The 12,788-nt window shown below is 36.7% G+C and overlaps 1 protein-coding gene across 4 annotated transcripts in view; it reads right to left on the minus strand.

Annotated features, from left to right (window-relative positions):
- Positions 1-12,788, minus strand: part of CDH20 (cadherin 20) — a 456,770-nt gene that overhangs the window by 40,496 nt on the left and 403,486 nt on the right. For all 4 annotated transcript variants that reach the window (XM_075826736.1, XM_075826738.1, XM_075826737.1 and 1 more), the window contains one exon: positions 1,983-2,236. In XM_075826736.1, coding sequence (XP_075682851.1) covers positions 1,983-2,236 — 254 coding nt within the window. The remainder of the gene's footprint in view (positions 1-1,982; positions 2,237-12,788) is intronic.

Below are 12,788 nucleotides of genomic sequence, written 5' to 3' on the forward strand. Positions count from 1 at the left end.
GCTCCAAGAGCCAAATGGCGCTCTTTCCCTTCTAAGCCCTGCCGTGTGTCCAAACAACCGTTTATTACCACATGTGGGGTATTGTTTTACTCGGGAGAAATTGCTCTACAAATGTTGTGCTGCTTTTTCTACTTTAGTTCTCTTGGAAATGAAAAAAAAATTAGCTAAACCTACATTTTATTTGAAAAAATGTAGATTTTCATTTTCATGACCTAGTTCCAAAAATTTTTCAAAAAAAAACTGGCCGGTCAAAATGCTTGCTACACCCCTAGATAAATTCCTCGAGGGGTATAGTTTCCAAAATGTGGTCACTTGTTGGGGGTTTCCACTGTTTTGTCACCTCAGGGGCTTTGCAAATGCGACATGGCCTCCGCAAACCATTCCTGCTAAATTTGAGCTCCAAGAGCCAAATGGCGCACTTTCCATTCTAAGCCCTGCCGTGTGTCCAAACAACCGTTTATTACCACATGTGGGGTATTGTTTTACTCGGGAGAAATTGCTCTACAAATGTTGTGGTGCTTTTTCTACTTTAGTTCTTTTGGAAATGAACAAAAATTAGCTAAACCTACATTTTATTTGAAAAAATTTAGATTTTCATTTTCATGGCCTAGTTCCAAAAATTTTTGCAAAAAAACTGGCCGGTCAAAATGCTTGCTACACCCTTACATAAATTCCTCGAGGGGTATAGTTTCCCAGATGGGGTCACTTTTGGGGGGTTTCCACTGTTTTAGTTCCACTAGACCTGTTCAAAGCTGACATGGTGCCTAAAATATATTCTAATAAAAAGGAGGCCCAAAATCCACCAGGTGCTCCTTTGCTTCTGAGGCCGGTGCTTCAGTCCAGTAGCACACTAGGGCCATATGTGGGATATTTCCTAAAACTGCAGAACCTGGGCAATAAATATTGAGTTGCATTTCTTGGGTAAAACATTCTGTGGTACAAAAAAAATGGATTCAAAATGAATTTCTGGAAAAAAATAATGAACTTTGTAAATTTCACCTCTACTTTGCCTTAATTCCTGCGCAATGTCTAAAGGGTTAAGAAACTTTCTAAATGCTGTTTTGAATACTTTGAGGGGTGCAGTTTTTAAAATGGGGTGACATATTGGGGGTTTCTAATATCTAAGGACCTCAAAGCCACTTCACAACTGAACTGGCCCCTGTAAAAATAGCATTTTGACATTTTCTTGAAAATGTGAGAAATTGCTGCTAAAGTTCTAAGCCTTGTAACGTCCTAGAAAAATAAAATGATGATCAAAAAATGATGCCAATCTAAAGCAGACATATGGGGGATGTTAGTTAGCAACATTTTTGTGTGGTATAACTGCCTGTCTTACAAGCAGATACATTTAAATTGAGAAAAATGCAAATTTTTGCAATTTTTCGCTAAATTTTGGTGTTTTTCACAATTAAATACTGAATGTATCGGGCAGATTTTGCCAGTAACATAAAGTCCAATGTGTCACGAGAAAACAATCTCAGAATCGCTTGGATAGGTAAAAGCATTCCGGAGTTATTACCACATAAAGTGAAACATGTCAGATTTTAAAAATGAGGCTCTGTCAGGAAGGTCAAAAGCGGCCAAAGAGGGAAGGGGTTAATGGTTCCATTCAGCTGCATAGAGTTCAATTATAGCCATTATTGGATGGAGCTTAGTAGTTTTCTGCATACTGTTTATATAATAACACAAGTTCCTGATCTACTCTGTGATCAGATGCGGAATGCAGATGTCCTACAATCTGCTGCGCTATTCCATACAGAAGAATCAATAATTTTTTTTATAAAACATAGTATAAATTTTTTTAACATGGAGCCTGTGGCGATGGATGCCTCTGTATGCCTACAGTGGCATCCGCTTGAACCATCTGTTGGAGATATACGTCGGAAATCCTCCTGGCGCATACCTCCGACGGAACCTGCAAACAGCCTAAATCCCTGTGAATATAAATGAAATCTGTAGTGTTAATATCTAGAGTTACTTACCTGATTGAGTTATTAGTGCCATCTGGATCCTTAGCGGAGACAATCTGTATTGATGTGCCAATATCTACATTTTCAGAGACTTCCACAAAATAATGGCTAGATTGAAATACTGGAGGCTCATCCACATCTTCAACACTAATGTGCACGGTTGTGGTATCACGGAATGGACCCAGGTTAAGAAAACGTACTTCAATATGTGGGTTTGTACCCTCAATCTTGAGTATGTAACTTTTCTTGCTTTCAAAGTCCAATGGCTAAAAAAAAAAAAAAAATCCAAAATTTAATTTGTGAAGCATTGACTTTACAGGGAAACAGAAAATAATATTTACCTTCACATACAGTCCTATATTTACCCACCACTTTTTTCTAATATGGATACATTATTTTACACTATGTTACTTCCTTAGTATAAATCTATTGTTGGAAATGAACCCTATCAAACAGAAATAAAACGGGGAAGCTGCAGGGGAAAGTCTATGTCTGTTTAATAGGCAGAATACTGGCTGTTGCAAATGGAAACTTGCATTGCGTTGACAAATTTTCAAGGTACTACTCTATTTTCATGCTTGTTGGAATCAGGAAGCAATCGTCATAGACCAATAGGTATAAAAAAAACAATAAAATCAGCGTGGAGTTCTCTAATTTTTTTAAAGCTTGGATATTGTTTAACATAAAAAAACCTAACATATTGACATAATTTAGGCCACCTGCAGTGGCCACTAGGGAGAGCTCAGGAGCTTGCTATAGACAGTTTTCACATATCTAACTTTTTATTTATAAGTCATGTTGAATCTTGTTGTTTTTAGTGATATTTGACTATGCTTCTAAGGAATTACTAACATAGTGTACACAGCGCACTGAAAAAAATTGCAAATGGTTAAAATACTAATTTTATACAATTTATTTCTATGATATTTTTGGTGATTTTATTGGTGAGGAATATATTTTAACAGCAGGAACTATGGACATGCAATGCCTCATGTCTACTCTTGGTTTAGTAGTATCCACAATGCCCATTTTGGTTTCTCCAAGTTCTCTATATGACTGACATTTTACTGTTTTTTGCTGCTCACTTCTCACCTCTTCTGTCTCTCCCTGGTCTCTGGGGGATGGAAGTACTCCATCATTTCCTATAGGCTGTAATCATATCTCTCCGTTAATTATTTCCCATTCATTTCAGCCACCATAAAGAACACACACACACACACACACACACACACACACGCACGCACGCACACACGCAGGCACACACACACACACACACACACACACACACATACAGCTACAACATTTAAAAAGAATAAACACGTAATTTCTCCTCTACAGACTTACATCTAATTAATGCAACAAAAAAATCAAATACATGAGTCAATTGATGTTTTTATTTTTCCCCTTAGATACTATTGAAGATATTTTTAGCATCACATTCATCCCATTACGAATCATCTTAAATACAGATGTATTAAATTGTTTTATGTTTTTTTTAATATATTGAAATAACCATAAGAGTAGTTTAAAATAGGCGAAAAACTAATTTTCAAATTACTATAACAGAAAATATGGCTTAAGTGAGACAGTCATAATTTGACTATTTTTATAGCATTTTTACATAATTTACTTTTAAATATTCTCAGTGTGAATCCGCCTGTGTGATATACTGCTTCAAGCTGTCGGTGTTTGCTACTTTGTAACTTGTTCTAGCGGAACAATAGACATGTCTGTGGTTTTACTGTTGGCTAATGTAGGACAATTTATTAGTATCGGCAGAGTGATGGTCTTATCACACACAATACTTTACTTACTTTTATACTCTATGCACAAGCAATTCTCCATCTGCCTTATCTAAGACAGCTTTGTCTAAGCATAATTAGCATTTATGGATCTTCAAGCTCCAATTAAAAAACACATGGGTTTTATTGGTTTATAAATAATCCATGTTCTTTTTTTATTGCACTTTATGGTGGAATAAAGTGAAAAATGTGTAATGTGCAAATGCAACTATTGATAGAATCAGTCAAAGAGGAGGCAATTCATTTACAAAATATCTCTGCTCAGATACACCACAGAATAACCGTCATCTTACAGGAAATAATAAGTCTACAGCATTATGCCGTCTCTTTAACAAGGCTTTGCTTTCAGGCTTAAGGCTTAATGCAGACTATTTTATATCAGAGAAACATAAAATATGAAGAAAATATAAAGTAGATACATTTCTTGTATTCTATGGAAGATATCTAGGCATCTACAACCTGCTTATTATTAATCAATTGTTGATGTTAACACATACTGTATAAGAGGACTTGGTCTGAACCCATAATGGTTGGTGGTTGATTGGTGGTGGGCAACTGGTGCCCCTAAATTGCTCGTAATTTACAGAGCAGTAGGGTAGTAGAGCGCACATGGAGTTGTGTGTATATGTGTACTATAATATATCTTTTGCAGACCCTGACACTTTAGGGAACATCATGGCTGGCATACTATTATAGATGGATCTGTGGTTGACACAATGGAATGGAGGCATTTGTTGCTTGACCCCTTATGAAGGGGCAAGTGAAAAAGGGAAATGTGAAAAAGTTGCCGGGCTATTTTTTTCCCCATTCTATTTTGTACCAAATAGGGAAAGGGACAGGTTGGTATTTATAAATATTAAAGGGTATGAGATACTGTGACCGTTATGCAAAATTTTTAATGCCTTTTTGTACAGTGAAAATAAAGTAGAGCAATAGCAGAAAACTAGAACCTTAGGGTATGTGCACACGAGAACTGGCTTTTACATCTGAAAAGACAGACTGTTTTCAGGAGAAAACAGCTGCCTCGTTTCAGACGTAAAAGCTCCTCCTCGTAATATGCGAGGCATCTTTGACGTTTGTAATCTTGAGCTGCTCTTCATTGACTTCAATGAAGAAAGGCTCAAATTACGTTGCAAAGAAGTGTCCTGCACTTCTTTGCCGAGGCAGTCAATTTACCCGTCGTCGTTTGACAGCTGTCAAACAACGACGCGTAAATGACAGGTCGTCTGCACAGTACGTCGGCAAACCCATTCAAATGAATGGGCAGATGTTTGCCGACGTATTTTAGCCCTATTTTCACACGTAAAACGAGGCATAATACGCCTCATTTACGTCTGAAAATAGGTCGTGTGAACTCAGCCTGAGTCTTATGCTGGCATCATATGGTATAAGAAGCCGTGTGGTAAAGGGCTTATAGTTTGTAGTGGTTCACGTGGTTGCAAGTTAAATTGTTGCTACCGCTCACAAACAAAATTTCATTTTATTCAGCACCTTTAAATAATTCACCTTTAAATAAACTGTTTTGACAAGAGCATTTCCTCTGGGGTCTTAGTTAGCAGGTTAGTGTAATTTCTATTAAATTTATATTCACCATATGGAGGACGTTGTCAATCATTGAAAAGGTGCTAAAATACAAATAAAAAGTTGCCACTTTCAATTAGCTTTTTACTGAATATGTAGATCTACAAACATAAGGACAAGTGACAGTTACTATTTAGGGACACATACCAATAAGTTGCATGTTGAAAGTATACTACGTGCTGTTTTTTCTAGAACGTATCCTAATAGTGGAAAAAGACTTATGTTTTCTATTTCTCAATTAATAAATGTCTTTTTTTTTGTTATAGTAATAATAATTGTAAAGCAAGATAATCAGTAAACACCAATGTATTCCTAAGATGACAATTCCTAAAAGACGCTTTTTTTTTTAGGCAAGCTAAAAGCTAATTGCTATATTGAATGATAATTTTCGTATTATTTGCTACTTTGGGAAAGTTATTAATGCAAAGCATGAGAGGGAATACTTTGTAGCAGAGTTAATAGAGTAAGGGTATGTGCACACACACTAATTACGTCCGTAATTGACGGACGTATTTCGGCCGCAAGTCCCGGACCGAACTCAGTGCAGGGAGCCGGGCTCCTAGCATCATAGTTATGTTCGATGCTAGGAGTTCCTGCCTCGCTGCAAGACAACTGTCCCGTACTGTAATCATGTTTTCAGTACGGGACAGTAGTTCCACGGAGAGGCAGGGACTCCTAGCATCGTACAAAACTATGATGCTAGGAGCCCGGCTCCCTGCACTGAGTTCGGTCCACTACTTGCGGCCGAAATACGTCCGTAAATTACGGACGTAATTAGTGTGTGTGCACATACCCTAACTCACCTCCTCATTCTGCTATGTTGCAACTATCCACACCCATGCGCATCATACAGTATTGTCAGTGTGAAAGCTGCTTATCTTGGCTCAATAGTTATTCAATCAATACCGAGTCCCTACTAAACTATTGTGCTGACATCTAGTGGCCATTGAAAAAACGGCAATATTTCTTATTTTATTTAAATAGATATGCATGCCAAAATAATAAACACTGCCAAAAATATTTTCTTTAGACAATAACACCATTTTACATAGTTGCAGGAACACTTCAAATAACTTTCCTAAAGAAATGGAAGCAGAACACTAGTATGCACAAGTTCTTGTCTATGGTTGGTTTAAAGATCATTAACAAATTACTATAGGTTCATTTTTCCAGATAACGCACTGTTCTTGTAAAACACTATTTAGAATTGTAAAGTACAATATAAATTTTATTTTAAAAAGTTTCTGAGCTTACACTTTTCACAGGTAACACATATGGGGTTTATTATATCCAGCATCATTAAGGTTTGGGTGTGGCTGCCATACATTTTATATTGAGTTATATTCTCATACATACTTATTACTAAAGATTTCTATGCAGATTCCATTTAATTGTGAATGTACATTGGAATTATTGGGAGTAGCCTTGAAGTCTTTTTCATAGCCCCAAATAATAAAAAGTTAATTCTATTTTTTAACCTTCATTGTCTTAAATAGGAAGAATATAGTTCTGTAAGTTAACTTATGCTGATTGCCAAATATTAAAATATTGTAATTTTCACTTATCTCTAGTCCAAACATACAATTTAAACTCTCAAATGTGTGGAAGGAGGAAAGTGACCCTCTTCCTTTGTACATGTGTTCAGAACTGATGATGTCATATATATATATATATATATATATATATATATATATATATATATATATATATATATAGTAGGTGGAAAAAAGCAGCACTTTAGAGAATTCAAGTATCACGGTGCTATGCGTCCTTGACCGTCATCCACACGGTCCTGAATTGGATACACAAACGAGGAAATAAACGCAGCACTCCAGGAGTAGTTGCAAAGATAGTGGTTTATTCACCCATGTACAGAAATAGCTACGTTTCTGTCCTCTCAGCAGGACCTTTGTCAAGCAATGGTGATATGTGTCAATCAGGGTTTTATACCCTCCACTTGTGAATACATCATTAGTGATCATTACATCAGAGTTGTAAAAAGCATACAAAAAAATGCAAAGTACATTTAAATTGTGCATATGTTACATACATATATCACACATTTATCAAATAAAGTGCACAGTGAAAATACATCATATAAAACTTAAAAAATCGTCAAATGTCAGAAAAGCTCATGAATATTCATAAGGAGGAAGAAACAGGAGCCACAAACCAATCGTGTAATCCTGGACACATATTGGGAATAATATCCCTATTCACAGACTAATTGAAAGGCATCTATCAGAGGCAGCAGCGCTAACCAATGGAATCAAAGCATCAACTGTTGTCATGGCATCCATGTTACTCAGCCAATGCTCGCTTAGCATGATCCGGTGCCTAGGCAACGCTGTCAAAACACTGTGTGTTATATACGCAAAATGCGCAAACCTCAAATAGAGACAAGAACCACAATTTATTTACGTTTTTTTCATTTATTCAAGTCCAGCGATAATTAAGACCGGGTCATTGCCATCTTGTCCACGTATATCGTGGTACATCAAGCAAGCTCCATGAGAGCTACAGGTATATATTCTCCACCTCCGTGCAGAAGCCACCTTGAGCAAACATAACGGTCTATTATATATCATATAAAGGACATTTTTTCATATATTTATAACCAAGTGGGATGTCAGTATGGGAGTCACAACTACTCGACACTATCGTTATATTAAGGAACAAAGCTGCTGTTGTCAACAGTAGATACCCGACAATTTCATTACAAAAAACAAATGTTATTAGATATATAAACTGGATTGTCCAATTATCTTGAATGGTGGATGGCTCATCCTGTATTTATTCATATTTCAATTCTGCATCAAGAAATGACAAAATGACAAAATATTAAAATTGATTATCAATCATATCACATCCTATATGAGAAAAATAAAAGGCAGAATTCAGGGGGAATACAAGGCAAGCTAACCTCATTATAATGTATAGATCCTAAAATATATCATTAAAGCATATGTCTGGATATTTAGAAATCGACATTGAGTCCCTTAGGTCTCAATGTGTCCAAATTACAAATCCATTGCAATTCACGTTTTTTTAGCATCATGAGTCTATCACCACCTCGTTTTGGCAATGGAACATGGTCCAGGATCATAAATCGTAGATCACGTTCATTATGACCTTTTTCCACAAAGTGTTTTGAAACAGGCAGATCCAGTTTTCCCTTTCGAATTGTATACCTGTGATTATTCAGGCGTGTCTTCATATCACATATTGTTTCACCAGATGGGTTACACCCTAGAATTCTTAAAGAGCTTAGTTCAGTTATTTCTGTCCCCCTTTTCATAATATTCAGAGAATCTCTAGTGACTGGTATAGTGCCAAGGGACTGGCGCAGGGCAAATGTGGTGCCTATTTTCAAAAAAGGCTCTAGGTCTTCCCCGGGTAATTATAGACCAGTAAGCTTAACATCCATCGTGGGGAAAATGTTTGAGGGGCTATTGAGGGACTATATACAGGATTATGTGACAATAAATAGCATTATAAGTGACAGCCAGCACGGTTTTATTAAGGACAGAAGTTGTCAAACTAACCTAATCTGTTTTTATGAAGAGGTGAGCAGAAGTCTAGACAGAGGGGCCGCTGTGGATTTAGTGTTTTTGGACATTGCAAAGGCATTTGACACTGTCCCCCATAGACGCCTAATGGGTAAATTAAGGACTATAGGTTTAGAAAATATAGTTTGTAATTGGATTGAGAATTGGCTCAAGGACCGTATCCAGAGAGTTGTGGTCAATGATTCTTACACTGAATGGTCCCCGGTAATAAGTGGTGTACCCCAGGGTTCAGTGCTGGGACCACTATTATTCAACTTATTTATTAATGATATAGAAGATGGGATTAATAGTACTATTTTTATTTTTGCAGATGACACCAAGCTATGTAATATAGTTCAGTCTATGGAAGATGTTCATGAATTGCAGGCAGATTTAAACAAACTGAGTGTTTGGGCGTCCACTTGGCAGATGAAGTTTAATGTAGATAAATGTAAAGTTATGCATCTGGGTACCAACAACCTGCATGCATCATATGTCCTAGGGGGAGCTACACTGGCGGATTCACTTGTTGAGAAGGATCTGGGTGTACTTGTAAATCATAAACTCAATAACAGCATGCAGTGTCAATCAGCTGCTTCAAAGGCCAGCAGGATATTGTCGTGTATTAAAAGAGGCATGGACTCACGGGACAGGGATGTAATATTGCCACTTTACAAAGCATTAGTGAGGCCTCATCTAGAATATGCAGTTCAGTTCTGGGCTCCAGTTCATAGAAAGGATGCCCTGGAGTTGGAAAAAATACAAAGAAGAGCAACGAAGCTAATTAGGGGCATGGAGAATTTAAGTTATGAGGAAAGATTAAAAGAATTAAACCTATTTAGCCTTGAAAAAAGACGACTAAGGGGGGACATGATTAACTTATATAAATATATTAATGGCGCATACAAAAAATATGGTGAAATCCTGTTCCTTGTAAAACCCCCTCAAAAAACAAGGCGGCACTCCCTCCGTCTGGAGAAAAAAAGGTTCAAGCTGCAGAGGCGACAAGCCTTCTTTACCGTGAGAACTGTGAATCTATGGAATAGCCTACCACCGGAGATGGTCACAGCAGGGACAGTAGATGGCTTTAAAAAAGGGTTAGATAATTTCCTAGAACAAAAAAATATTAGCTCCTATGTGTAGAAATTTTTCCTTCCCTTTTCCCGTCCCTTGGTTGAACTTGATGGACATGTGTCTTTTTTCAGCCGTACTAACTATGTAACTATGTAACTATGTAACTATGTAACATATAATAAATTGCATGGACACCAAAGGACATAAACTACCCAATCAGTTTTACAAGTTAAGAAATATCGAATTTTATAATTATGTTTAGTATGGGGATGTATAAATTCCTCTCCTTTCTTCATTAGAGAGCAATTGATACATCCCAAACATGGACAACTACCCATCCTTGGAGGCTTTAAGAATGTCTGTCGAGTTTTTACAGTAGTAGATTTAATGTCAGTTTTTACTAATCTATCTTTAATATTAGTTGGACGTCTGTATGACATAAGAGGACTTACATCAAATTCTCCAATACCTCTATGTCCATCTCTGACTATTGACCAATATTTCCTAATAATGTTCCCTATCTGAGGGCTTAAATCATTGTATGTCGACACAAATGGAATGCTTTCAAGATTTTTTTTTGTACGGTTACCAAACAGGGCATCATGCCTTGTGTATTTTTGAATCCTAGACTTTTGTTTATTAACCACACTGTGTGGATAGACCCTTGAAAAAAAAAAATTGCTGATCATGATGTCAAGAGCAGGGTCTAACTTTTCATCCTGATCAACAATTCGACTTACACGTAACATTTGACTAAATGTCAAAGAGTCAATAATTCTCCTAGAATGGCAACTATCGTATGGCAATAATGTATTACGATCAGTAGATTTTATGAATAGTTCTGTATGTGATCCATTATCTTGAACAATGACCCTGTAAGTCCTCTTATGTCATACAGACGTCCAACTAATCTTAAAGATAGATTAGTAAAAACTGACATTAAATCTACTACTGTAAAAACTCGACAGACATTCTTAAAGCCTCCAAGGATGGGTAGTTTTCCATGTTTGGGATGTATCAATTGCTCTCTAATGAAGAAAGGAGAGGAATTTATACATCCCCATACTAAACATAAATATAAAATTAGATATTTCTTAACTTGTAAAACTGATTGGGTAGTTTAAGTCCTTTGGTGTCCATGCAATTTATTATATGTTGGTGAAACAATATGTGATATGAAGGCACGCCTGAATAATCACAGGTATACAATTCGAAAGGGAAAACTGGATCTGCCTGTTTCAAAACACCTTGTGGAAAAAGGTCATAATGAACGTGATCTACGATTTATGATCCTGGACCATGTTCCATTGCCAAAACGAGGTGGTGATAGACTCATGATGCTAAAAAAACGTGAATTGCAATGGATTTGTAATTTGGACACATTGAGACCTAAGGGACTCAATGTCGATTTCTAAATATCCAGACATATGCTTTAATGATCTATTTTAGGATCTATACATTATAATGAGGTTAGCTTGCCTTGTATTCCCCCTGAATTCTGCCTTTTATTTTTCTCATATAGGATGTGATATGATTGATAATCAATTTTAATATTTCGTCATTTTGTCATTTCTTGATACAGAATTGAAATATGAATAAATACAGGATGAGCCATCCACCATTCAAGATAATTGGACAATCCAGTTTATATATCTAATAACATTTGTTTTTTGTAATGAAATTGTCGGGTATCTACCGTTGACAACAGCAGCTTTGTTCCTTAATATAACGATAGTGTCGAGTAGTTGTGACTCCCATACTGACATCCCACTTGGTTATAAATATATGAAAAAATGTCCTTTATATGATATATAATAGACCGTTATGTTTGCTCAAGGTGGCTTCTGCACGGAGGTGGAGAATATACACCTGTAGCTCTCATGGAGCTTGCTTGATGTACCACGATATACGTGGACAAGATGACAATCACCCGGTCTTAATTATCGCTGAACTTGAATAAATAAAAAAACCTTAAATAAATTGTGGTTCTTGTCTCTATTGGAGGTTTGCGCATTTTGCGTATATAACACACAGTGTTTTGACAGCGTTGCCTAGGCACCGGATCATGCTAAGCGAGCATTGGCTGAGTAACATGGATGTCATGACAACAGTTGATGCTTTGATTCCATTGGTTAGCGCTGCTGCCTCTGATAGATGCCTTTCAATTAGTCTGTGAATAGGGATATTATTCCCAATATATGTCCAGGATTACACGATTGGTTTGTGGCTCCTGTTTCTTCCTCCTTATGAATAGTCATGAGCTTTTCTGACAGTTGACGATTTTTTAAGTTTTATATGATGTATTTTCACTGTGCACTTTATTTGATATATGTACGATATATGTATGTAACAATTTGAATGTACTTTGCATTTTTTTGTATGCTTTTTACAACTCTGATGTAATGATCACTAATGATGTATTCACAAGTGGAGGGTATAAAACCCTGATTGACACATATCACCATTGCTTGACAAAGGTCCTGCTGAGAGGACTCAAACGTAGCTATTTCTGTACATGGGTGAATAAACCACTATCTTTGCAACTACTTTTGGAATGCTGCATCTATTTCCTTGTTTATATATATATATATATATATATATATATATATATACACGCATATATACATTCACAGACACATTTTCCTGCACGTAGCCTTGGGAACCAGAATGAACCGATTAAAGGGGTTTTCCACCTTCTGACAAATGATGACCTATCCACCAGATAGGTCATCAGTATATCATCGGTGAGGGTCCGACACCCGGACCACGCACTGTTAAGCCGCTTCGGTGGCCTGCGGGCACTGGATGTTATG

The sequence above is a fragment of the Rhinoderma darwinii genome, chromosome 5 (genome assembly GCF_050947455.1).
Source record: "Rhinoderma darwinii isolate aRhiDar2 chromosome 5, aRhiDar2.hap1, whole genome shotgun sequence".
NCBI lineage: Eukaryota > Metazoa > Chordata > Amphibia > Anura > Rhinodermatidae > Rhinoderma > Rhinoderma darwinii.